The 27,583-nt window shown below is 36.9% G+C and overlaps 2 protein-coding genes across 5 annotated transcripts in view; one reads left to right on the forward strand and one right to left on the reverse strand.

Annotated features, from left to right (window-relative positions):
- Window positions 1-353: 353 nt before the first annotated feature.
- Window positions 354-23,689, reverse strand: MED16 (Mediator complex subunit 16). 2 transcript variants are annotated; one of them, XM_053765493.2, is made up of 22 exons: window positions 23,281-23,689; window positions 22,469-22,742; window positions 21,667-21,783; window positions 21,209-21,386; window positions 20,234-20,366; window positions 19,510-19,639; window positions 18,672-18,817; window positions 16,762-16,911; window positions 16,050-16,166; window positions 15,068-15,135; window positions 13,368-13,508; window positions 11,962-12,063; window positions 9,641-9,764; window positions 7,451-7,571; window positions 6,269-6,355; window positions 5,397-5,523; window positions 4,033-4,136; window positions 2,363-2,526; window positions 2,015-2,118; window positions 1,034-1,137; window positions 628-765; window positions 354-461 (listed from the first exon to the last, which is right to left on the reverse strand). In XM_053765493.2, the coding sequence occupies exons 3-22, from the start codon at window positions 21,726-21,728 to the stop codon at window positions 425-427; spliced, it is 2,337 nt and encodes a 778-aa protein (XP_053621468.1). In that variant the 5' UTR covers window positions 21,729-21,783; window positions 22,469-22,742; window positions 23,281-23,689; the 3' UTR covers window positions 354-424. The 2 variants fall into 2 exon arrangements, with proteins under 2 accessions (XP_053621468.1, XP_053621467.1); XM_053765492.2 differs by lacking the exons at window positions 22,469-22,742; window positions 23,281-23,689 and having other exon boundaries at window positions 21,667-21,907.
- Window positions 23,690-23,876: 187 nt separating this feature from the next.
- Window positions 23,877-27,583, forward strand: part of fra (frazzled) — a 101,867-nt gene continuing 98,160 nt past the window's right edge. For 2 of the 3 annotated variants that reach the window (XM_053765446.1, XM_053765447.1), the window contains exon 1: window positions 23,877-24,145. In XM_053765446.1, coding sequence (XP_053621421.1) covers window positions 24,064-24,145 — 82 coding nt within the window. In that variant the 5' untranslated portion in view covers window positions 23,877-24,063. The remainder of the gene's footprint in view (window positions 24,146-27,583) is intronic. The other variant, XM_053765448.2, reaches the window with a different exon arrangement.

The raw sequence follows: 27,583 nt of genomic DNA on the forward strand, positions 1-27,583 counted from the left end.
GGGTATTTGTACCATAAAAATCATAGAATTAGTAGGTACGAGTACTTATTATTTTTATAGTACAGACATAGATTTAGAAGGGCGTGTATAACTCATCTCTGGCTAGAGAGATCTTTATGACCAAGTACGATTCGGTCATAGAAACTGAAAAGTAGGTAGGTACTGGACTACCTGGTAATTCCATGGATCTAGTACGGGAGTCATTTTTTTAAAGGCGACCCAACGACTCGATTGTCGCTTGGTTTCTCCAAGGAAGGTTGGTCCTTCTTCACTAGTTAGGCGGTAGTCGTTAAATACGTAGATACTTATTAACATAATTATTATAGAAAAGGGGGTTTTATGAAAAAAGCCAATAAAATTAAAAACATTTATTCTTACTCTATATTATATTTATAATTATGAGATTTTAAACTATTTGATCATATTAAACATTGGAGACAAGGGTCCACTTGCCTCCGCATCTGAAAAAAGAAAGAAAATATATGTGAATTTCAATAAAATTATAAAAATGTGTAGTGAAGCAAAGTTTTGTGTAGGCAATTTGTTGAATGTTCCAAAAAGATTTATGTTACAAAAAAAAATGTTGACATGTTATGTCGATCGTGTACAGCGATACTGGTCCTGTACCTGCAGGCGAGCAGGAAGCGGTCGTCGTGCGCGGCGTGCAGCGCGCGCGGAGCACGCGGCGCGCGCAGCGAGCGCACGCCGCAGCGCGCGCACTGCCGCCAGCGCGCCGGCTGCCAGCCGCCGCCCAGGTACATGTATCTGTACACAACCACACATTCCTGTACAGCCTCTCAACAAACTCAAAGAAATTAATTAGGGAGCTCCGCTGCGCTGGCTACACTGAGTGATGTTGCCCACTCCCACTATATTTTACATTGCAATAGAAAAAAATGAAGTTCGTTAAAATGCTTTTTTTATTGACTGTACCAATCGAGTTAAAACCTTCTGGTTTGTAAAACGTACGTGTAAAAAAATATATAGGTAATAAAATTATATAATAATAAAATGTAATTGAATAAAAACATACCTAATGGCATCCATGTGTGTTGATGGGTTAATTGTATCGGCCTGTGCAAAGATTGGCGGTTCGGGAGATACGCGCAAATTTTCTGGCTCGACCCCATATTCAAACTGTTAAAATAAATTAAATTTATTCACAGTAATTTAATTCATTAAATAATTACTTATTACTACATAAAATACAATATAAAATATAAATGAGAATATCTCAAAGATAAAAAATATCTATGAGAAACACAATCGACAAACGTAAATCGAGTAACATTAGAATCACTTAAATATAATTCAACATGGCGTCATGTCATTTCATTGACGAATTTTGGCGCAAAATTTCAAAACTTTAAGTTACCTACCTACCTACGTCTTTAAAACTTTCTCTCATCTGAATGTAGTGTTTAGTTACCCGGTTTCTTCCGTTGACCGTCGGAGCCCTGGATCCCCGCTTTGCTACCTTTTAACTCCACGTAGCAAAGTTACCTTTAAAACGGAGAGTTTTAAAGGTAACTCACAACTCTGCATGTTCCCGAGTGAGTTCGGAGTTAAAACGATAGGAACAACAATCATAAGTCATCAATCATATTGGCATCAAACGGTAATTAAAAATAATATCTAGAAATCTCTTACAAGAAAAGACAATGAGTCCATTATTAATTAATAAGTTCGCTTTCAAGGGCATTTATGTTTAAATATATAGTTATAACATAAATTTATATTATATTATAATATAAGATATTTATTCTATTCTACGATTTCAGTATTTTATTCCCGTCTTAATCCATATTATTTAAATTTAATTTAAAAAATTATGAATGCGAAAGTAACCTCTTAAAGCTTTATCTACTCAATCAGCCTTCTTGAAACTTCTCATACATTTTAAGAGTACGGAGAAGGACATATACTTTTAATCCCGAGAAAAGTTGCATTCGCCGTAGAAAATTCACGCGTGCGAAGGCCCCGGTAAAGTTGGTATACATAAAACACAACTTACATATAACGGCCACTGTCTGCCGTTGGGATACGAGACGCAACAGCGAGGCAGCGACTCCCACACGCGCGGCGACGATTGTTGAGCTGTCAACACAGCGCACTCCTCTGCGGATTTGAATATTAATTGATTGTTGATCGGTATTATATTTCTATTGTTTTATATTAAGAAGTAATCGTTAATATGCGCTGTAGATCGAAAGGTCTCATGTTCGTATCTTACTTGTGTTATATGAGTTTGTATACCAATCTGACACGTGTATAGTAGTTTTCATCGATCACCACTTGCCTCCGGTGAAGGAAAAAGGAAGTGAAGTGTAGTGTAGTGTAGCGTAGCGTAGTAGATACATACCCATGAGGTCGCTGCCCTTGGCTGGCGCGGTGGAGGCGGCGGAGGCGGCGGAGACGGCGGGCGCGGCGAGGCGTGCGAGCACGCGCACGAGCGCGTGCGAGCGCGCGCACGCCGCCAGCTTGCGCAGCAGCGACACCGCGCTCGGGTCCGACAGCAGCTCGTAGCTGCACCGACAGTGGATATTGTAATCAATACTGGTGTCAACTTGGTGCCTTTGTGTCTTTTATTTTTAACTCTCGACGACAGAAGGGGGTTGCAAGTTTAACGTGTCCGTGTATTTGTATGTCTGTCTGTGGTATTGTAGCAGCCAAACGGCTGAAGCGATTTTGATCCAGTTTTATTTTCAATAGAATTTAATCGAGCGTGTTCTTGGCTACGTTTGGAAAATGTGCGTTAGTTCTGTTAAAACAGATAAAATGATGCCAGCAACATGTGACTAGGGAGTTTCTTAAATATTTTAAAACACAACTTACATATAACACGGCTTTATGAATATGAATATGAATATGAATATGAATATGAATATGAATATGAATATGAATATGAATATGAATATGAATATGAATATGAATATGAATATGAATATGAATATGAATATGAATATGAATATGAATATGAATATGAATATGAATATGAATATGAATATGAATATGAATATGAATATGAATATTAATATGAATATGAATATGAATATGAATATGAATATGAATATGAATATGAATATGAATATGAATATGAATATGAATACATTAATATGAATATGAATATGAATGTGAATATGAATGTGAATATGAATATGAATGTGAATATGAATATGAATATGAATATGAATATGAATATGAATATGAATATGAATATGAATATGAATATGAATATATTTTATGAAATCAAATTTCCGTTGTTCTGTTTTACACTTGTACTTATATTTCTTCCAGAAATGTTGGTTAACATGAACAATTATTCCAATTACAATGCTATACTATAATGAACACGTACTCGTCATCTCGAGGATCAGCCAAGACAACGTGCTTCTTTTTTTGATCAAAAAAATAGCCTCGCATCCCCACTTGCTCCATACAAAATGTGAAAAAGTGTTATCTTAGGTTCAATTGGCTTTTTTCCATTTCCAGAATTGGATGATTCAAATTAGGTATGCTGATTTGGTGATTACTTCTGAGCAAGTGGGGTTCATCCCTACTTTGTTTATACAAAATATGAATAATTATGTATTTTATATACTTAATCACTTATTCGTGATTCGCGGGTTTATGCTGCCATTTTGTGTCATCACAGAAAATATTACGTTTATGATTTCTTTGAAACGCGGGCTTCACCGTGATTGGTGGATTCATAATGACAACTTTAAGTGTTACCATATATTTAATATAATATTACATGTATAAATAAATATTTTGTATGCCGTATGGCCAAACATGTTCAGACACAATATAATATGCTTCTCCATCTGCAATGCATGTATATACCTGTTTATATGTATGTAATGTAACATGTTTTACAAATAAAGAATCTTGAATCTTTAAAATATGTTTATAATTGCCATTACAATGAATAAAATGATACTTGATTCTTTAAAGTTGCCATTATATTTACAAATAAATGAACAAAAAGTGACAAATGACGACAAATATGAATATGTATGAATAGCTCACTGGTTATGGTTGGTGGCGTGCAGCCTGGCAGCCAGCGCCGTGAGCGCGACGTGCGCAGCGCGCTGCAGCGCCGCCTCGCCCGCCTCCGCCGGCTGCAGCTGCAGCTGCACTCATGTATTACGGGGGCCATTACACATTATAACATTGTAACATATTACCACGTTATATTATAAAACTTGTTAAAAGACTACATATTTATTTTTTATAACAACGTACGAGATAAATTTCATACAGAGCGCATCATGACCCAAAATTCAGATCTATCAAAAAAATCCCCTTTTTATATAAACATTTCAACCGTAAAATACAAATTACAAACAATAAACAAATTACATTTACACAACGATTCAAATGAAGCGCAGTTCAATGTAAGAACCTAAAATGATACGCATTCATACACAAAAATAAGTGGATGTTACGAATTTGCAATGCTATTTAGCGCGCAAAGTGGATCGCGTTACGATGCCAAGCGAACCCCGTACGAGACAAGAATTGAATATACTAGTTGTTCGCCGCGAGCTTGGACCTCGCGAACACAATAAATGATTACAAAATTGTGAATATTTAATACAAAAACGACTGAACCGATTTTGATGCCTTACGAACTTAAAAATTCTATTGGCATATCCTACATACATTTTAAATTTCAACAAAATCTGACGAAAGGTTCGAAAGTTATCGCGTCAATAAATAACATCAAAAGTATAGCAACAAATATCCGACCTCGAAAGAAAGAAAGGGAAAAAACATTTATTTAGCACTAAAAAAAACATGACAGATAACATTGGACATGTAATAGTAGAATTTTTTTAATAGTCTGTATTTTGTGTCCCACTGCTGGGCAAAGGCCTCCCCTTCTGTCTTCCAAAGGTCTCCTATCCTGAGCCATTTGTTGCCAACCACGCCGAAACCTGTCTAAACCATCCCGCTATCTTGTTCGCGGTCTACCTCGACGCCTGCGCCTTCGGGAACCCAATTTGTGGTGATCTGTGCCCGTCTCTCCGGCGGCATTCGGCACACATGGGCGGGGGTCCAATTCCACTTGAGCCTTGCTGTCTTGGCGCTCACGTCAATGATCAGGGTTTTGGCACGTAAATCTGTCATACTCACATAAATCTCAGCAAGATCTCATGGTGTGAGCCGCGGCGCCGGTCTTCCGCAAAAGCCACAAAAGGAGACACTCTTCTTCATACCCGTATGGCCCACATGGCCGAGGGACGCGGTCATTACGTGGAATTAAAACTCACACAAACAACTTTCATGGCATTAGTGATGGAGTGGTTTGCCATTCATTGCCCTCTCCGTTTCACACACATGTTAATAATCAACCGGTGTGCAGGTGGCACGAGTGGCCTCGTAATTACCTTGTTGTCGTGGTCGTCGGCGGGCGCGAGGTCGCAGTGGTCGGCGGCCGGCAGCGCCGCGGCGGCCGCGCGGCAGCTCAGCAAGCTCGTCAGCCACGACGCCGACACCTGCATGTTGGGGTGCAGTCTGCGGCACACACACGATAGGGGTTTGAGGTTGAGTGTCAAACGTGCACTTCACAAAATGTTATTTCAAGATTACCCAAAGTAATAACTAATATACCATGCACCGGCTTCCCTCGACTAATATTTTTTGTCTATGTGCCAAATTTCATCAAAATCGGCCCAGTAGTTTATGAGTATATTCATTACAAACACAAAAAAAAAACAAAAATAAAAATCTTTCCTCTTCATAATATTACAGTAAGGATTAGAAACAAATACGTAAGAAACAATATTGATAAGCCCTTCTGGCATGATGGGGACCAACGCTGCTTCCAACTGTAATCGTTCCGAAACGCTTCGTTCAGTAGTCTTCAGCTTTTTTGAGAAACACTATATCATTTAAAATTTGACACAAAAAAGTGGCTGTGAAAGTTTAATTTCCGAAAACCGTTGCTGTGAAAGTCTAATTTCTGGAAAAAAAATCTACTTTAAGGGAGATAAATGGAGGGAGAGAGAGAGATAAATGAATAATGAGATAAATGATATCGTTACAAAGACAAAGATTATTTATTTGCACAAACATGAGTTTACATTTTATTACAATGTGGTGTTAAAAGAAGGACTTAATCCCACATGTTTCACCGTCCGCGGGTACGCGAATTTAAATGCAGAGCATGCTATCGTCCCACAAAACAAAATCGAATAAATAAAAGTAACTAAATTAACTAAATTTTTATCCGAGTCTATTATTAAAAAAAAATCGTTACCTGCACAAAGCCATCCTGAGTTTGAGCCAGCTGTGGAAGTAGAACTGCTGGAAAGCCGGCAGCTGTCTTTGAAAGTTTTCTGTTACTCTGTAAATATATAAAAACACATTCTGTGATAATTTCAAGTCTCTACCTATTTGCTTCTGCTATCACTACTACATAAATCAAAACAAATTATCTACATATGACTATTAATACATTGGCAATATACTGTCTACACGCTCAGTCCATGATACTGAAAAACTTTTAGTATGGGGTTAAATCCGAAATTACAAAAACAAAAAAAACTGTTCTATACAAAATTAAATACCGAACTTGTGGAAAATGTATGGATCAGCTGATGTTTTTTTGTCACGATTTCAAGGTTGCTTCCATACGAAAAGTTGTTCAGTACCGTCGACTGAGCGTGCAGATACAATAATGCCAATGTATAAGAAATCACTCTGTATTTGAACATGACTTTATTGTATACAGTCGGCCTACTACTTGGGAATGATATTATTGCCTATCAGTTAGTCGGCTTCGTGTCCCTTATTCGACTCGTACGACATCCACGGGAGGATATGGAGTGGTCCTATTCTACGGCGAAACCACACGCCACATAAAAATTTCATTTGGAGAACATACGGTGACAAACAATACAAACACAAGTCATATTATTTTTTTCTTATAACACTATATTGTGAAAGATATACTCATGTTTTTGCAAATCAATGACTTTTATATATATGTATACTAGCTGCGCCCCGTGGCTTCGCTCTCGCGGGAATTTCTAGATAAAAAACACCCTATGTGTTATTCCAGGTTATTTTCTATGTGTTTTAAATTTCGTAACAATCGGTCCAGTAGATAATGCGTTAAGAGTTAACAAACAAACTTACTTTCGCAGACCTCGCGAACACAATAAATTTTTGATGAGTTTTTACAAAATTGTGAATATTTCAAAAAGGACTTAACCGATTTTGATGCCCTGCGAACTTAAAAATTCTATTGACAGATCGTACATACCTTTTAAATTTCATCAAAATCAGATCAACAACGGTTCGAAATTTATCGCGTTACAAACATGCATACGAAAAATGTATTTTTGCCCCAAGTTGACTTGTAGACCTCGCACACTTCACTCGCTGGGTCAATTAGTTGCTATTGGAATATAAATATAATTAATTATCAAGTACTAACCGTTCATAAACAGCTTCGACTATATTGTGTTTGAGCGTGAGAAGTATGTCGAGACAATCGTAACCGGCCACCGTGCCGTATTCTAGAACCGATGTCGCGTGCTGTACTGACAGACCGCTTGCTGGAACATATATTAGAGAGATATTATATGTCTGACGACCTCGGTGGCGCAGTGGTAAAGTGCTCGCCTCTGAACCGAGAGGGCCCGGGTTCGATCCCCGGTCGGGTCATGATGGGAAATGATCTTTTTCTGATTGGCCCCGGTCTTGGATGTTTATCTATATATGTATTTGTTATAAAAAATAGTATCGTTGAGTTACTATCACATAACACAAGTCTAGAACTTACTTTGGGGCTAGCTCAATCTGTGTGATTTGTCCTGATATTTATTTTATTTGTCGTAAGTATATCAAAATGTCTGTCTACCGTAAATAAAATCTGTTTAACAGTTGTCGATTTATCATCCTATAGAGAGCGAATTGCCGCTTTGCATTTCAATTCTCACTGTCGAATCGATTCGAAGTGAGACTCAGCGAACCAATCACATTGCGGTGCGATTGTCACTGCGTCACAATGGCGCACTGTGATTGGTTAGCTGCGTCTCACTGCGAATAATATCAATGATGATCACACAGATCGTTTTAAATAACAGAGTGTAAATCAAAATCAAATAATTTATTCAGAAATTAGGCCTTCGCAGGCACTTTTCCACGTCATACTCTAAATTAAACTTTGGTAAACATTACCAAAGTTACAAACTACTAGCATTTCGGAACGGCCACTGCTGTGAAGAAATGCCGAAAGAAACTCATTCAGTGTTGGTCCCTATTATGCCAGAAGGGCTTACCATTTTTTAAATATAAATTTATGTATATTTTTTTATCAGTAATATAACATGTAAGTACACAATAAAGTACATGGTCAAAAGGTATACTGAAATATATTATGATTGTGATCAAGTGCTGATGAAAGGAAAAAAAAATATATAGGTATACCATTTTTTTTTATTATTCTAAAAAAATTAAAGGCTTAATATTAAAGACCCTATTAATACATGTGAGTGATCAAAATTTAATATTATCGTTTATCACCAAAGTTATTGAGGTTTGCGTTTATCGCAAAATATCATTGAATATATGGACGCAGTTTGAAACTCTAATGATTACAATTCATAGTTGATAAACTATGAATTGGAATAATCGGTTATTGATCCACTATATGTATCGACAGAGGAAGGAATGAAAAAACGCCTGAAGAAACGTGCGCTTAAGAATGTCTATCAGGTACTAAGACTGTGTGTTTTAATCGCCACAGGAGGATATGGATGGTTCGAGGGCGGGGACTACACGTTATGCACATCAGTCATCTAGCAAATCATAATAGGATGGATGCCCCGGGAAATCATGTATATCGCGAAAGGGAGAGAAATGATAGTGTTCTCTCGCTCTCGCGTGCGATGACCCCGGCATAGGCAAAAAAAATAAATAAATAAAAAAGAATTGGCAGAATTTATCAATGAAAATCGACTTTGCGTGAACCGCTGCGCTGAGCCTAGCTTTACTATGAAGCGTAGTGTCAGGCGGCGCACTCAAGTATTATAACCAATTATTATAGATGTTTTTGAATAAATTTTGACTATACATATTATCAGTAATAGGTCCTGATAGCCACATTTTTATTTTTTAGCATAATCAAAAATTTATGGTGTATATGTATATCAAAATCAAAATCAAAATCAAATCATTTATTCAGAAATTAGGCCTTCACAGGCACTTTTTCACGTCATAATCTAAATTAAATGATGTTTACCAAAGCTACAAACTACTAGCATTTCGGAACGACCACTGCTGAGAAGAAATGCCGAAAGAAACTCATTCAAACAGTGTTGGTCCCTATTATGCCAGAAGGGCTTACCATTTTTTAAATATAAATTTATGTATAATGTATAATTTTTTATCAGTAATATAACATGTAAGTACATAATAAAGTACATGGTCAAAAGGTATACTGAAACATATTACGATTGTGATCAAGTGCTGATGAAAGGAATATATATATACTTATATATATATATGTATAATTAACCAAACAAAAAAAAAACTTTTAATAAAAGATCGAGCTGACCAGTTCCATAACAAACCAAACGAAAAACTTTTAATAAGAGTGAACGATGTGAAAGTAGAAACTCACGTATATCGACCCACGGCTGCAGAGTCCGGTACACGTGCAGCTGCGCATGCGAGTCCACACACACCAGCACGCCGCCCAGCTGCGACAGCTCCACGCACGACACTATCGCGCTTGGCGACCCGGCCTGAGACCATACACTGTACGATAATACTTCATTGCACAAATTACTTACATAGTATATACAATCAATAACGAAATCAAATTATTTATTCAGGAATTAGGCTTCCGCAGGCACTTTTTCACGTCATATTCCAAATTAAATGATGTTTACCAAAGCTACAAACTACTAGCATTTCGGAACGACCACTGCTGAGAAGAAATGCCGAAAGAAACAGTGTTGGTCCCTATTATGCCAGAAGGGCTTACCATTTTTGAAATATAAATTTATATATGTAAAAGTCGTTCCCTTATTGTTTTCAACTTCTAGCGTGATTTCATACTATTGACATTTATATTCTTAAATATTGATGGCTGGTGGCTGTCAGATTATTGATCCCTTTGCATATGACAGTCACGAGCAAAAATTAAAAAAGTTGAGGCGTTCGGTCTTGCCGGCCCGCGCGCCCGCGAAAACGGATTTTGGTAAAAAGGGATGTTGATTTTGTGAAAAATGTATTAAAAGAGAATTATTTCTTATTCATTATCGAAAAGATGTAAGTAAATATTAATTTTGTTAATAAAAAGCTAAAATGAGTGCTGTCGATGATTTCACTTTACAAATGTGTTTCAACAATTTGATGAGATGCTAACAATAAGTACAAAATATATATTATATAATGATAATGTTTCCTCTTGGAAATAAAAACGCGTGTTTGTGGAAAAATCAAGATATTTTCAATTACAACATTTTATAAACTGAATTAAGTATAACGTGAATGAACAAAAAATTTACTCACCTGTGAAAAATCAAGAAACAACATTAAAAGATCCTATTCCAAAGATTCTTTAATTAATTTGTAACAAAAATCTAAAAACCTATCTTTTGTTTTAAGTGTCAAGCTCCATCGTACGCCAAAACGATGATTTTGCCAACGTCAAGCTTGAGATTGACACGGAATATGTTATAATGATATATGAAACACGGTTCACAGTGTAACCTACAATATAAAAGTATATATTATACATACACACGGATATAGGGGAGAGTAAATAGAAATTAAAAGTAGATATTATTATTTTGTATAAATTTTGCCAATATTAATAAATGGGGAGACAACTAATGTTAATAGAATGTGCATATTTACAGGTGCTGGGACATAAGTCGCATAGATATAGAGAAAATTTTGAGCATTCAAAAAAAATGTAACAGAAATAATTCCGATTCTCCTTCGTGACATGTGTAATCTGTCAGTGTCAGGACAATTTTTAAATTAAAAAAAATGCTACAACCATAAAGTTTTCCTTTACATGTATGATAATACATCTCATCTCTGTATGGAGGGTTGCATTCGGGGTTGTATAGCCGCGAAGCCCGGCGTCAGAGTAAAAAGTAACCTTTAAAACTTTGAAGGGTTGACGTCAGACAAGCGACCGATAGTTAAATCATAGCCTTGGGAATTCTATTGCTGCCTGTCAGGCCGTGTGTCCATTAGTCGTAAATATTTTTAAGTTTTAACCCCCGACGCAAAAAGAGGGATGTTATAAGTTTGACCGCTAAGTGTGTCTGTTTGTCTGTGTACGTGGCACCGTAGCTCATCAACGGGTGAACCGATTTGGATGCGATATTTTTTATTTGATAGCAAGTGCGGTGTTTGTTAGATTTGTTTGATCATAATCGATTCAGCCGTTCAAAAGTTGTAGCGAAATGAATATTGAAATAAACTTGTAACCCACTATCTTTAATTAATTTCTATCTCTGACTCGCGTTAATTAATTGACTGAGCGAGCGAGATCTAACATTCTATTTGGGGCTAAAATACATTTTTATATGTATGTTTGTAACGCGATAACTTTCGAACCGTTGGTCTGATTTTGATGAAATTTAAAAGGTATGTAGGATATGTCAGTAGATTTTTTAAGTTCGTGGGGCATTAAAATCGGTTCAGTCTTTTTGAAATATTCACAATTTTGTAAAAAAAATATTTAGTTCGCGGGGTCCAAGTTCGAACAACTATTTAATGATATATATAAGACCTGTATTTGTTAATTGACGTCCTTGGAGAAAAGGCCGCGGTGAAGTTTGTTGCGCCGCTTCTTCTTCACCTGCGCTTTGGAAGCCGGCAGTAGACTTAGTTTAAGTAATTTTTTTGACGTCAATAAGTGATGTATATCATCCTAAATTGAATAAATAATTTTGCATTTGAATTTGAATGAATACTCACTGGCAGCGCCCCAGCGCCGTATTTGGGCTTCTTGGGCGGAGTCCCGGCCGTGGGCGGCGGACTGGCGCCCCCGCCGCTCGTTATCACGGGGCGGGAACATAACTATAACAACGGGGTATATAAGACAGTATGTATGTCTATAACATCTAAGAGAATCCTGTCCACTGCCGTGTCTGTCTGTCTGCTTGTGATAAACTCAAAAACTACTGCACGGATTTTCATGCGGTTTTCACCAATGGATAGTATGATCACTAAGGAAGGTTTAGGTGTATGATTTATGATGTAATTACCCGAGCGACGCCGGGTGGGACCTTTAGTATAATATAATTTAGTATATCGTTATCAAAAGTTAATTAAATTAACTTTAAATCATTATTAATTACCTAGTAATTAATATTAACATAGGAACAAATAAATAATACATTTCAGACATACATATTTCACACAACAAGGGTCGTTTAGGTACACAATACTGTAGATTGTACAATGCTATTATTGCAAACGCGCAAGCGTTTATAAAAATAATATTTTGTTCTGTTAGACGACCTCGGTGGCGCAGTGGTAAAGTGCTTGCCCCTGAACCGAGAGGGCCCGGGTTCGATCCCCGGTCGGGTCATGATGGAAAATGATCTTTTTCTGATTGGCCCGGGTCTTGGATGCTTATCTATATATGTATTTGTTATAAAATATAGTATCGTTGAATTGGTATCCCATAACACTAGTCTCGAATCTACTTTGGGACTAGCACAATCTGTGTGATTCGTCCTAATATATGTATAAATAGCATAAATAAATATATAGTGTTAAATCACCGAAAACCGCATGAAAATACGTGCAATAGTTTTTAAATTTATCGCGAACAGACAGACAGACGCGGCCGGAGACTTTGTTTTATAATATGTAAGGTTTGTATCAATTAATTGTAATGCCTATGGGTTCTTATATGTGTGTAAAAAAAAAAAAAAAAATTATTGACCGAGCACCAAATCAATTTGGGCAAAAAATACATTTTTTGTATGTATGCTTGTAACGCAATAACTTTCTAACCATTGTTGGTCTGATTTTGATGAAATTTAAAAGCTATGTAGGATCTGTTAATAGAATTTTAAAGTTCATGGAGCTATATAATCGTAAGTAGTTTTTGAAACATTCACAATTTTGTAAAAACTCGTCAAAAATTTATTGAGTTCGCGAGCTTTAATTTCGCGTTGAACAACTAGTAGGTATATTTATCAAAATAAATAAATATATTAGGACAAATCACACAGATTGAGCTAGCCCCAAAGTAAGTTCGAGACTTGTGTTATAGGATACTAACTCAACGACACTATATTTTATAACAAATACATATATAGATAAACATCCAAGAGCCGGGCCGGTAGTATACTCTAGGAGGACAGACTCACGTAGTGGTGCGTGTCCCGGGCCAGCAGATGCAGATGGCGCGGCGTGGCCAGCACGGCGTGGCCGGACAGCGGGCACTTGCTGCTCACTATCTGTGTCGCTACGCCGCCTTCGATCGTCCACGCCGCTGTCTGCTGCCACACCTGCTCACACACACGACATTTTACACCATCAATTTTTAATTATATTAAAAGTAAAAATAGTGAGTACTTTATACACAAAACATGTGTACTAAAATGTATAAATAACACTGAAAATTGTTAAGGACATATTGTTTACGCTATCACATCTCAAATTCAAATTCAAAATTCTTTATTCAATTTAGGATGATATACATAACTTATTGACGTCAAAAAAATTACTTAAACTAAGTCTACTGCCGGCTTCCAAAGCGCAAGTGAAGAAGAAGCGGCGCAACAAACTTCACCGCAGCCTTTTCTCCAAGGACGTCAATTAACAAATATAGGTCTTATATATATTAAAAATTAGGAGGACGAATTTACATCAGTATTAAAAATTTCAAAATTTGAATGAATAAATAAAATAAAATATGTATTTCCAATAAAATTATTGATAATTGTCACACAAAATATATATATAAATAAAAAGCTAAATGTACAAAACGTACGTAATAATGTCATAAATCAATTACATATGTTATGAGGATACTGCACCACGCTTGGGCCAGACATTATTGTCGTTCACATAATCATCAGACTTGTAATATGCCTTTTTACAAAGTACTTCTTTTATATAATTTCTAAATTTTTGTCCCATCTAGTTATCATTACGTTTTATATCTGTGGTTGTCCGGCGCGGGTTATTGTATCACTGTGTATAGTGAGAAGCGAGTGATGCGCTAGCGCCAGCATTAATTGTTGGGCTACCTACATTTTGTTTTGTTACGTTGTGTTGTTAAATAGTATTAAGAATCCGCCCGCTCATTGTAAATTTTATATTATGTAAGTAGTGTTTCTCAGTAAGTGAAATACCATTGTATTTTTGTATGAGAAATAAAGTTATTTAAACCTAATTATGCCAAAAAAAATTAAGGCTACAAAGACCCTATTAATACATGTGATTAAACAAAATTTAATATTATCGTTTATCACCAAATTTATTGAGGTTTGCGTTTATCGCAAAATATCAATGAATTCACGGACGTAGTTTGAAACTCAAATTATGCCAATTCATAGTTTATCGTGTTCTCTCGCTCTCGCGTGCAATGACCCCGACGTAGGCAAAAAATAAATAAATAAAAAAGAATTGGCAGAATTTATCAATGAAAATGGACTTTGCGTGAACCGCTGCGCTGAGCCTAGCTTTACTATGAAGCGTAGTGTCAGGCGGCGCACTCAAGTATTATAACCAATTATTATAGATTTTTTTGGATAAATTTTGACTATGCACATATTGTCAGTAATAAATAGGTCCTGATAGCCACATTTTTGTATTTTAGCATAATTAAAAATGTATGCTGTATATTATATGTATATGTTATTTGAGAACATTATATTTACTGGCTGATAGCGCGCAACTTCGTTCGCGTGTCTGAACAAATTTTGATAGAGAGTCAAAATTATTAGAGAGATTTAGGAAATAAATTTACAATGTGAGAGTGCAGAGAGACAAAAATTATATCTAGATATTTGTAATTTGTTTCTACAATAGAGAGGGAGCAAACATAGTATATAGTACTTACGACAGTGTTGAAGCAATCTGTAGCAGGTTTCTGACCTCCGCCGGGGGTCGTACTGCCCTGTAATGGGCCTGTTCACAACGTAAACAATAATAAATACATCTATATACTACATGTGGCCCGGGGCTTCGCTTCCGTGCGAGTTTCGAGACAGAATACAGCCTATAGCAATCTTGGATAATGTACCTTTCTAATGGTGATAGAATTTTTAAAATTAATTTCTCTGCGATAGTGGAACAGACACGATTTTCATACAAACTTTCACGCCCCGTTATTGCCGTGGATTTTTGAAAAGAAAAGGAGCTTATGTATGAACTGAGTCCTTTAACTACATTAACAACCTCGGTGGCGCAGTGGTAAAGTGCTTGCCTCTGAACCGAGAGGTCCCGGGTTCTTTTTTGAATGGCTAGGGTCTTGGATGTATTTGTTATAAAATATGGTATTGTTGAGTTAGTATCCCATAACACAAGTCTCGAACTTACCTTGGGGCTAGCTCAATCTGTGCGATTTGTCCTAATATTTATTTATTTATTTTCATGCATACCAAATTTCTTCAAAATCGAGCGGTTTAGCCGTGAAAGCGAACAGACAGACTTTCGCATTTATAATATCACTATGGATATCAAGATGGCTTACACCCAATCATAATGTCAAACTTTACGAGTGTCATCATCATCATACTGAGTGTGTTATTGCTAACATTCAAGTCGCCTAAAGGCATCTGACATTACTTTTAGGACTACTCTCCGCCATCTAGTGGCAGGTAGTCGCGTACACACTAGTGAACTAAACCGTCCACCAGTGTGCAGGTTTCCTCACGATGTTTTCCTTCACCGGAAAAGCAAGTGGTGGTCTATGAAAACTACTTTATTGATATACAAACTCATATTGGCACGAGTAGGATACGAACCTGAGACCTTTCGGTCGACAGGGCGTCTTAACCACTACACCACCGCCGCTCGACGGGTGCGAGAAGTTGGAATACCTTTAGACAGCAGTTTGTGTACGGGATGCGACCGCTCGGTCAGCTTCCACAGCGTCAGCTTGGAGCCGGCGATGAGGAGCGAGTCTGCGTCCTCTCTGAGGCACCACGACAGCGACACTGGCGGGAGATATAAACACTTTTACACATGCTTATTAACTTATTTTTGAAAATAATAATGACATGAAAAAATTCCGGATTCGAGCGGGAATTGAACCCGCGCCCCTGTGTATCCGGGACAGTGCTCTTGACCACTGAGCTATCAAGACCGTGCCGGTTCGGCTGAATTAATTCATCTCTTCACGTATCACACCGACGTACAGTATTTTCATTAGAGAGTAGCAGGTACTCTTAACGATTCCAGATTTCTTTAATCTCATTATTGTTTTCAAAAATATACACACATTCGTTACGTTCTTCTTTTCATGTGTTATAAATAAACGAGATGTTGCCCAGGGCTTCGCTCCCATGGGAATTTTGAGATAAAATACAGCCTATACCAATCTTGGACAAGGTACCTTTCTAATGGTGATAGATTTTTTGAAATCGGTTTATTACTTTCGGAGATTACCCGCCTCAAACATACAAACTCACAAACGCTTACCTCTTTATAATAATAGTATAGATAAATAAATAGAAAACTGAGCGTGCAGAGTGAGATTCGCAGACATAAGATTATACACCTTACGCAACTAGACATAAAGTTCATAATTACCTGCGGTGTTATCAACGAGGGGTAGCGCGGGCAGAGGCTGCAGGGTGAGGGACGCGGGCGCGTTACGCGCGCCGCGAACGGTACAAACGCTGCAGCGGACGTAAGCGGTGCCGGACGACACGCACCACGCCGCTATGAAAATGTTGCCATCTAAAATAATACAGGAAACATGTTATATTGAGGGTTAAAATAACAATAGTACATTGTTCACCGAGAAATTAAAGTCACAGATTCTAAGGAGGGTATGTTGTGATACACACGAGTTGTGTATCATACTTTCTTTCGAGTGATACATAGCGCTTTATACGAGACGACGATAATAAAAATAATAGAATAAAACATTTTTGTTGAGAATAAAACCGTTGGTTTGCGTTGGATTAGTGTATGTGCGAGTGTTGAGTGTCAAATAGATTTACTTGGACGCCTGTTCATACCTTTCACTCAAGTCTCGCACTTCACTAACACTACAAAACTACACTAAAACACTCAATAAAATGTGAACAGGGCTTAATCCCTGTCTCATCAGTCTGTCTGTCTATTTGTCTGTCTGTCTGCCATCTGTCTATTTGTCTGTCTGTATGTCATCTGTCTATTTGTCTGTCTATTTGTCTGTCTGTCTGTCATCTGTCTATTTGTCTGTCTGTTTGTCATCTGTCTATTTGTCTGTCTGTCTGTCATCTGTCTATTTGTCTGTCTGTCTGTCATCTGTCTATTTGTCTGTCTGTTTGTCATCTGTCTATTTGTCTGTCTGTCTGTCATCTGTCTATTTGTCTGTCTGTCTGTCATCTATTTGTCTGTCTGTCTGTCTGCCATCTGTCTATTTGTCTGTCTGTCTGCCATCTGTCTATTTGTCTGTCTGTCTGTCATCTGTCTATTTGTCTGTCTGTCTGTCATCTGTCTATTTGTCTGTCTGTTTGTCATCTGTCTATTTGTCTGTCTGTTTGTCATCTGTCTATTTGTCTGTCTATCTGTCATCTGTCTATTTGTCTGTCTGTCTGTCATCTGTCTGTTTGTCATCTGTCTATTTGTCTGTCTGTCTGTCATCTGTCTACTTGTCTGTCTGTTTGTCATCTCTCTATTTGTCTGTCTGTTTGTCATCTGTCTATTTGTCTGTCTGTCATCTGTCTATTTGTCTGTCTGTCTGTCATCTGTCTATTTGTCTGTCTGTTTGTCATCTGTCTATTTGTCTGTCTGTTTGTCATCTGTCCTATTTGTCTGTCTATTTGTCTGTCTGTCATCTGTCTATTTGTCTGTCTGTCTGTCATCTGTCTATTTGTCTGTCTGTCTGTTTGTCATCTGTCTATTTGTCTGTCTGTTTGTCATCTATTTGTCTGTCTCTCTGTCATCTGTCTATTTGTCATCTGTCTAATTGTCAGTCTGTTTGTCATCTGTCCTATTTGTCTGTCTGTTTGTCATCTGTCTATTTGTCTATCTGTCTGTCATCTGTCTATTTGTCTGTCTGTTTGTCATCTGTCTAATTGTCAGTCTGTTTGTCATCTGTCCTATTTGTCTGTCTGTTTGTCATCTGTCTATTTGTCTGTCTGTCTGTCATCTGTCTATTTGTCTGTCTGTCTGTCATCTGTCTATTTGTCTGTCTGTCTGTTTGTCATCTGTCTATTTGTCTGTCTGTCTATCATCTGTCTATTTGTCTGTCTGTTTGTCATCTGTCTAGTTGTCTGTCTGTTTGTCATCTGTCCTATTTGTCTGTCTGTTTGTCATCTGTCTATTTGTCTGTCATCTGTCTATTTGTCTGTCTGTCTGTCATCTGTCTATTTGTCTGTCTGTTTGTTATCTGTGTATTTGTATGTTTGTTAGTCATGTGTCAATTTGTCTTCCATGTCATCTATCTGTTTGTCTGTCCGTTTATCACCTGTAAATTTATCAGTCAGTGGTCAGTCAGTGAGACTCACTCTTGTGCGCGAGACTGGCGCTGAGGAGACGAGCGCGCGCATGGCGCAGCGCGTCGCTGGCGGTGAGCGCGCCCGCGTCGCGCGCCACGAGCGCGCCGACCACACCGTGCGCGGTCACCACCACAGCGCCGTCTATCGGGACGCCGCTGCCCATACAAAAAACAGACTCGAATTAAAGTGCCTGTTATGTTCAAAATAACTAACAATTTTTTACACAAATGAAACACATTATGTTCTGAAATAACTAACAATTTTTTATGTTTGTTTGTTTTAAGTGGCAGTGTTGTGTATTGGCGGTAAAGATAAACTCTCATATCAAGTATCAACATTAAGCCACAAATTATATACATTTTATTTATTATGTCATGTAATTAGTGAGCAAGTATTAGACTAATATATAACAGTTGCCATTTAGTTCATTTTTGACACAAGCTTTTATTGATGTGTTTACTTTGTTTGGTTTAAATGTGTTACATAGCGCTCATAAATTGTAATAAGTATCGGCGGTAACCACGTTACTATAGACGAGAATCTGTAATTGGCTTTTTATAATCTATCATTTTTGTCTAGTATAAGATCGTATGGTGTTAGTTCTGCTTGAATATATTTTGCGATTTCTGTCTCTTTTCATACTCAACTATAAACTATTATCTGAACACACGCCGCTATCTGGAGAATCTGGGTTCGATTCCCAGCGTGGGCAAATATTTATACCTGTGATTACAATTTTTTATCTGCAGTTCTGGTTGTGTTGCGCTTTTCTGTGTTCGTGTCCATTGGACCCGCGACACAAGCTTAGTGCTCAGTGTGAGCCGTTGATTGTATTCTATTTACTCACCCGAAGCCTTTGAGTGTAGGTGTGGACCTCGTCACCTGAAGCCGCTCTGTGATCGGAGCGTCGGGCTTCTTGTCCAGAGCCACGATGCGTCGCCCGTTGTGGAAGAACGTTGCCTTTATTATGTGCTCGCCTAAAAGTTGTACAAGAGTGAATCACACAAGTGTCTTCAGTGCACTTTGTGTGACTATGTCAGCCTCCTGGGGGATCTCTAATATAAAACACTCAGTTTTTGTCTCCATGATATCATAAATTAATACCAATATTTTTGATGATTTTTTGTTTTTTTTTTATTTATCTAGCCTGTTGATGTGTCCCACTGCAGGGGAAATACCTCTCCTTCCTTTTTCCACAAATCTAAGTCGAGGACAGCCTGTAGCCCACCGCAAGAACCCATCAATATATCCCGCCATCTCTTACGCGGTCTCCCACTGCGTCTCCGCCCTTCTCGTACCCATAGAGTAGACAGTCGGGCCCGTTCCGACGGCATGAGGCAAACATGTCCAGCCGAATCCCACTTCAGCTTGACCGACTTGGCGCCTACGTCTACATATAATTCGAAGGCCTAATTTCTGAGTAAATGATTTGATTTTGAATTTTGGCTTGGAATTTGGTGTTTTAATTTTTCTTATATTTAGCAGATATATTGTTACAAAGTTTATATTGTATTATCATCCTCTTAAATCCTAACCCCAGTAAATAAAATTTGTGATGTTAAAATAGCTACCTGGAAAGTTGTATGTATACAGGCAATTCCAAGAGTTGAGCAGATAGTCTTTCTGGGTGAACACTGACACTTCGCCCTCCGTTGTGCCCACAAGCAGGTGACGGCCTTCGATGTCCCATTCCAGGGTTGACACCTGAAACAGAAGAAAAAGCATAAGTAATCTCTCTCTCTTCTGAGCGCTTTCCCAGTTTCCTCTGCAGCTATTGACTGTCGGAGCCCACGTTCAGCTTTGCTAATTTTAGTCTCCACTTCGCACGGTCGTTGTCATCAATAGTTGTCACACCATTTATTTGTATATTGATTCAGCATTTATTTATTAATAAATATATAAATAAATGCAATGGTTGGTATCATTACTGGTCAATGTGCACTTAACAAACACCTTTTCAGCCTAGGTCTTACAGACACTGTGCAGAGCATGCACGGAGGCTGAGGAAACTGCAAGACCCCTCTTACTGGTGTTGTGTTGTGGCGTCGCATCAACAAGAGAATAGTTCCCGGGAAATCCAGGGACCATGAGCGAAGCCTGCCATACACCATCGGCGGTGCTTCCTGAAGGAGCTGGGCTGGCTGGAATAACCAGTGGCTCAGACTCCACAAGCAGAAAGGGCCCAGACAAGAGGCCTAACTGCAGAAAATTGTCCTTGAGGGAAATAAGAAGTAAGTAATGACAAGTATTGATGCCGACTTGACATAAACATAGACAAGTAGCCATAGTAGGTATTACAAGAAATGATTATCTACAGCTATCATTACAGGATAATTCTAATAAATAACATCCTGATTGGTTGGTTCACCAATGGTCCACATATCATCGACAACATTTTTTTAGGTACGTGGACCCTGGGCTTTGTGTCTTAACGGATGAGGAAGAAACCGAGAAAACACTCAGATGAGAAAGAATCTTAATCTAATACCAGTGTAATATATTTGGATGAATACATTAATTTTTTAAGGCATACGCTTAAGACATACAGGATAAGTGGTACTGGTCACTTTGTGGCTATCCCAAGGGGTGTCCAGGTCACAAACATAAACATGGCCGCCCCACGTGTCACCCTCGGCATCATTCAACTCCGTGGGGGATGAAAATGCGATGATATTGGCCGTGGATATGGTGCAAATGGGACGAATCACTTCTTTGTCGGTTGGGCTGAAACAGTAATTATTAATTTGTAAACAAACTGTAGAACAGGATTGTATGACGGACAGACAGACATTTATAATATATAGTATGGTCACTGATCCTCTATATCCTTACATATTACAAAATATTTCTTGCTAAAAAAAATTTTAACAAGCGGTACTACTTATATTGCAACTTTTTAGTCGCCTATTGGTAATTTTTATATGTCGATTTTAATGCCGTTTTCACTAATAGATGGGTTATTCCTGAGGGAATTGAATTGAATCACAAAACAGTAGTAACTTACCTTTCGAAATGCGGTGGTTCACATTTTAGAGGCTTACGCCTCATTGAGTATATTAATTCCATATTATAGTAAACTGGGTTTTATATTAAACTAAATAATAAATTGTCACAACGAAAGCTACAAAATAGAAACAATCATCATAAACTTAAATAAAATAACTCAATAATATTTGATTCAAAATAGAGATCAAGCAAGCAAAAACTCAAGATGCGTCAATGACACTGACAGATGGGAGAAGACCAGGCCATTGACATTGACATATAGTTATTTAGCATTTCTTTTTTCATCTTTTTATCGATTCAAATTCTTCCTCGATTTTGTGATTCAGTGATCTAAGCTCAAAGCAAGAAAAACAATCTAGATTATTTAGGTGAAAATTTCCATACACCTTCTCGGCCTATATACCAATATAAGAATATAAAGAGGAAAAATAGGTATAAATAACTGGTGATGATGAGATAAACGACATTATTGTCCCGTTTCATTTCGAATATTTAGATACGAGTTTGTTGTACGAGTGAAACAAAAAATATGACAAAATACATAGTTTACTAGTGGCTCGTCCCGGCGTTGCTCGGGTAAAAATATCACAAATACATCGAAACGATTCTATTGAATCTCTATATCCATTAAAAACCCGCGACAAATACTGTTAAGTAGCTTAAAAAATTTAAATTTTGTTTTATACAATTTAGTGTTTTCTATATATACTGTAAAAGTGAACGAAGACGATTTAAAACACATTTGTCAGCATCGTGCTCCAAAATAGCTTCATGCTTATAGTTTAATTATAAGTAAGTACCTATTTTTATAGAAGATTTGTATAAATTTGTAGTACATTTATTTATTTATTTTGTTGAAATAAACATAATATCTAAGTAATGTAGGCTTGTCGACGCTGTAAGGCTTAAAATTACTTCTTGTACTTTTTTTTGTGATCTGTCAAATCTTTCTGGTCCGGAAATATTTCTCCACAACGATCACAAATTCTTTGATTGCCTGACCAATGGGATAGCGTGTGCTGGGTACACTCGTCTTTGTTTTTAAACTTTTGATTACAGTACTGGCAGAATAATCTGAAAAGGCAGTATTAAATCACTCTGTGAATATTTACACATAAACTGCGATTATACTAGATAGTTTGACGTGACCAACTACATTTCTTTTTGTAATCTGATTGATAATTAAACCATAACATAATTACAGCCAATCATGTACATACAGATATTCAATAGGTACTTTTATTTTAATACGAGTCTTGAAAGTGCTTTTTACTTAACTTCAACTTATAACAATATAAAACTCAACTGCTCAACTGGACTGGACAGACTACGAGTGTAAGACGACTGTTGGTCCTATCCACCCCGTAAGTAAAAGCGACATAATATTAACTAAACAACCAGTCTGAATACGTGCAGCAAATAAAAATTAATAATTGAAAATTAGTTACGATTAATCATGCATGACTTTTTATGGTTATTTTTTGGACACCTTTAGTCATGATTGATTATTACGAAATGTAGTATAATATTAATTCTTCAATCAACAATCTGATTGCGATTTGCCCATCTCTGCTATACAACAAGTCAATATTTGTCAGAAATGTTTACCTACCTCAAATATTCTCTATGCACTCTGACATGCTCTACAAAAGCATTGAACGAGTTCAAGTCTTGTTCGCAATCTACACAACTGAATGCGTAGCAATTATTATGTGCCTCTTTGCTATGTACCCTGACATCCTCCAAGTTTTTCAATGTTGTTTTACAATGTTTACAGGTCCACTGGTAATCATTCCAGGAACTACTTGCATTGTCTGCTTTCCCACTTTTCATTGTGACTATTAGATCTTGTGTATTTTCTTCGCAATATATTGGAATAGATAATCATATTCAAGTTAATATATTCACACCATGTTAAATAATATTTAAAAATGATTCGGTATCTACGAATATAGATAGACAATGAATAATGAAAACAACAATTTTGCTTTTTTTGTTACATTGACACAAATAAATTCTCACTTCAATAAAGTTTTTAAGCTGATGGCTTCATCGACGTTCAGCCATTTCACTTTGAAATTCAATTCAATGAATCGATCGAATGGAATTAAAATTGCAGTACTACAACACTACATTTTGTTGCTAGGTTCATTCCAATCTATCAAGTGAACGAAACGCTGCAACTTCAGTTTCCATCACATATTGTCCCGGGCATTGCCCTTTCATTATTGAGTTGAGTTTCTGAACGCAGCGGTCCATCCGAAAATGGCGGATTGTGTCAAACAGCTCTAAAACGTGTAAAATAATTGTTTTAAAAAAATCGTGAATTTTAAGTGAAAATGTGATGTTAATGAATTAAAATATCTGGTGCAGTGTCGTTTTAGTGTTTTGCAATATGTGCCGGACAGGGATGTGTCTTTTCGGCATAGGAAATTGGATTTTCTTAGTGGCTTGCCTGTTGTTTACATACGTTGAAGGTGAGCTCCTTTCGTATAAATATTGCCTTTTATTTTATCGATCGCCGTCCTTAGCGCTTGTATAATAATGTGATTAAATTTATTATCGACTGCAAACGTTTTTGGTATTACATTTTGCATTATAGACGTCTTTAAATAGCGTTTTAACAAGATTTTTTTGCGTAAGATTTCGTGTTTGAATAGGTATTTTGTATTCATTATTTATGTTATGTTTTAAGAGTTTATTTACGTTTCGGTAATGGTTTATAGGTGTAGTTGATTGCTGGGTCGTTAATGTCTGGGTGATGTACGGTGCTGCGCCCCGTTTATTGGTTTTAGGGCTGCACTGACGGTCTCACGGCGCACCCGGTAATGTACTGTGTTATGGATGTTTATAAAGGAAATTAGACGATGTTTTACACAGGTGTGTTTATTTGAAAAGAGGAATCTTTTTTCTTGTATTTGCAATGACCAAATCGGCTTTTATTTGTCTTTCTAACTGCGCCCCGGGGCTTCGCTCCCGTAGGAATTTCGGAATAAAAAATAACAGATTTGTAGTACAGGTTATATTCTACCCGTGTACCATAATATATAATTTCATAATTTTAAATAACAAGATGATGTACTCACATGTGTATGTACTCATATACATCCTCACAAACTTTCCCATTTATCATAGTAGTAGGAAAAGTTGGACAATTTTAATTGTTAATTAATGTAATGTAATGATAACACAGACAATGTTTGCTAAATTTTATTTAGCAAATAAGTAGATACCTAATTTATTAAATAACTAATAAAAATCTAGTTAGCCAAAGAAACTATTCTAAAATAAATTTAATTTTTTATATAATTATGTTATTTGAATGGATTTCATAAGAAGCAATAATTAAGTAATTTGAAACAAAATGAACTAAATTAAAAAATTAGTTAATAAACTTAAGTATGTCATCATCACATAATGAATAGCAGACCTCAAATAAATTGGTATAAAAGAAAGAGAGAAGATCACATAAGTAGTCTTTCTTTCTTTCTTTCTTTCTTTCTCACCCTCTTTATTCCTGTGAAAGATACATTGTGAGGAACACATAACACGCTGGTCTATTGTTTTATTTTATTCAAGACCGCTGCAGTCCTGGATTCAGCCCTCAAAAAAGCTGTGGTCATTATATATGTGACAAACTTTTCTTTGTAATTATTGGTAACATTTTTTTATTGTGATTTAAACTGTGATGCAATTTGTTTTTAACCAAGTCAGTTAACATATTGTGGGCATGTCTATGTATCGTCCATGGCGGATGTGCCTGAAGTCATCCAAAATTACTTTTATGACTACCTACCGCCGTTTAATGGCAACCAGTTGAATTTGCACCAGTGAATTAAATAATCAACAAGCAGCAACTGGTAACAGGTGGTAGTCTATGAAAAATACAGGACTATAAATTGGTATGTACATTACTCATGTTACACAAGTAGGTCTCAAACATGGGACATTGCAAACAGAAAAGCTAAGCTTTCATTATACTTCAGAAAGCCCTTCTATTTGATTGATGGAATAATTGAGCTCTAATTTTGCCCCAGGCTTTCTGGGGTTGGTATTCAGTTTATTGTGCCCATGTCATTCCATAGTGTGGACAAGATTTGTCTGTGATTTTACACCTGGTCGCCTATTTGACTTCATCGATCCTCGATAATGTTATTGTTGCCTATCAGCTGCCAAACCTGTGTCCCTTAGTCGCCTCGTACGTCATCCACGGGAGGATGTGGATTGGTTTATTTTTATTTATTCTATGGCGGGACCACAGAGAGAATGAATATAGTCATAATGTTCCAATACAACGCGTATTTAACGCGCGTTGAAAAAGCGCTCGTGCGGACGACGCCTAACTGCTTACATCGTAAATGATGCATGACATTAAACTATAATGATCAGATCTGGGGCTTGGCTAGGGTTACCATATGAAAAAATGATTTACGTAAGTACCTAGAAGTATTTTATTGAATTAAATAGGTACTAGTTTATTTACACAAGATAACCTCGCGACAAGCTTTTATGGTCATATAAATTGTGTATAATGAGGTTATAAGTTGATAGTTAAAATTTTAAAGGAAAATTTTATTTTCTTTTGGGAGCATTTAAATAAAAGCTTTTCTTTAAAAGATTTTTCTTTTAATGTATTCATTGAAAAATCCGGGATTTCTTTTTAGTTTGAAAATTTTCTTCCAAATACTTATATATACTTAATGGTTCACTAGCGACCTGACCCGGCTTCGTACGCCGTATTTATGTATGTATAAACCTTCGGGAATATCAAAAGCCATATAGTGGTTCTTTGTTTATTCTAGTTATGTAGTGATCTTCTAAAAGTCCTGGATTTTGGTGAAATTATATAAAAGCTTTGAAAATCAAGACAGATCCTGAGATATGGTAACCCTGGGCACAGCTATTTGTCATTCAATGTTCGTCCGAGTCTTGATCATGAGCTCGATTCTCATGCAATCGAATCGGTTTCATCAATTTTTTTAGAAGGTTTAACACGGTTACTTACCTTCAATTGAAAGAGTTCAATTCAATGCATCAGTCGATCGATTTTTCCCATTGTAAATTTGCTTAAAACATTCGATATCTTAAAGTTATCATAACTTTAATCAGTGTAGCCCGTAAGTTTAGTTGTAGATTAATACCGTTAAAAAATTATTTAATCATCTAATTAAACTACAAGTATGCTGTACGTATATTGTTACAAAATCTATTAAACATACGAAGTGGTAGGATTATACCTTAGATACCTATAGATAAAGTTTTAAGTTCCCTGTACAGTTGTACAGTACACATTGAGGCTGCCTGCTTAAAGGGTACTTTACATTACAAACAAATTTTTACAAAAAATACCATACGCCTGGACGATTTAGCCAGGTGCTGGTGGAATAATTCATTTTTGCCACAAAATTTCATTATCGTCATCGTGAGATCTTGTTTCATTAATTAAGGGCCATAAGTTCCTTGGCAGCTAATAAGCAACGAAGCATTCCCAAGGAAGGTTAACGAGAGACAGGCGGCCAAATATAAAATCGTTTCCAAATAAAATTTGAGCCCTGGGCTATGACGATCATCGTCTGTGGACCGAAAAAAAAATATTAGAGAGAGAGAGAGAGTTTTGTTTCATTCAACGCGTGTCAAAAAAACTATGTTTATTGCACATGTATACAGATAACTTGATGCTGATGAACATTGTGTACAAGTATGTATGTGTGTGTTGACGCTATGCTCAACACAGGTCATATTTCACTAAATATGAAGACATAAGAAGGTTACAGAGATCTCGCGAAGCAAAGTTTACGACATATACAGACAAAGACAAAGCGACATCGCATAGACCATTTATTCAAAGTAACACGGGCTGCGCCTTTAGCTTTCTAGTGTCGCTGCGTCCTACACTGAGGAATTAGAGCGAGTTT

This window comes from Plodia interpunctella, chromosome 27 (genome assembly GCF_027563975.2).
Source record: "Plodia interpunctella isolate USDA-ARS_2022_Savannah chromosome 27, ilPloInte3.2, whole genome shotgun sequence".
Taxonomy (NCBI): domain Eukaryota; kingdom Metazoa; phylum Arthropoda; class Insecta; order Lepidoptera; family Pyralidae; genus Plodia; species Plodia interpunctella.

Excerpts from the sequence above, each read along its gene's own strand:
- MED16 (XM_053765493.2), bottom strand. The coding sequence starts at position 21,728 with ATGGAATTAATATACTCAATGAGGCGTAAGCCTCTAAAATGTGAACCA. Across the intron at positions 19,640-20,233 it reads GTATACATACAACTTTCCAG|GCGAGCACATAATAAAGGCA; the intron begins GTAGCTATTTTA and ends TACAACTTTTAG. Across the intron at positions 9,765-11,961 it reads ACGGCGCTGGGGCGCTGCCA|GCCGGGTCGCCAAGCGCGAT; the intron begins GTGAGTATTCAT and ends GTATGGTCTCAG.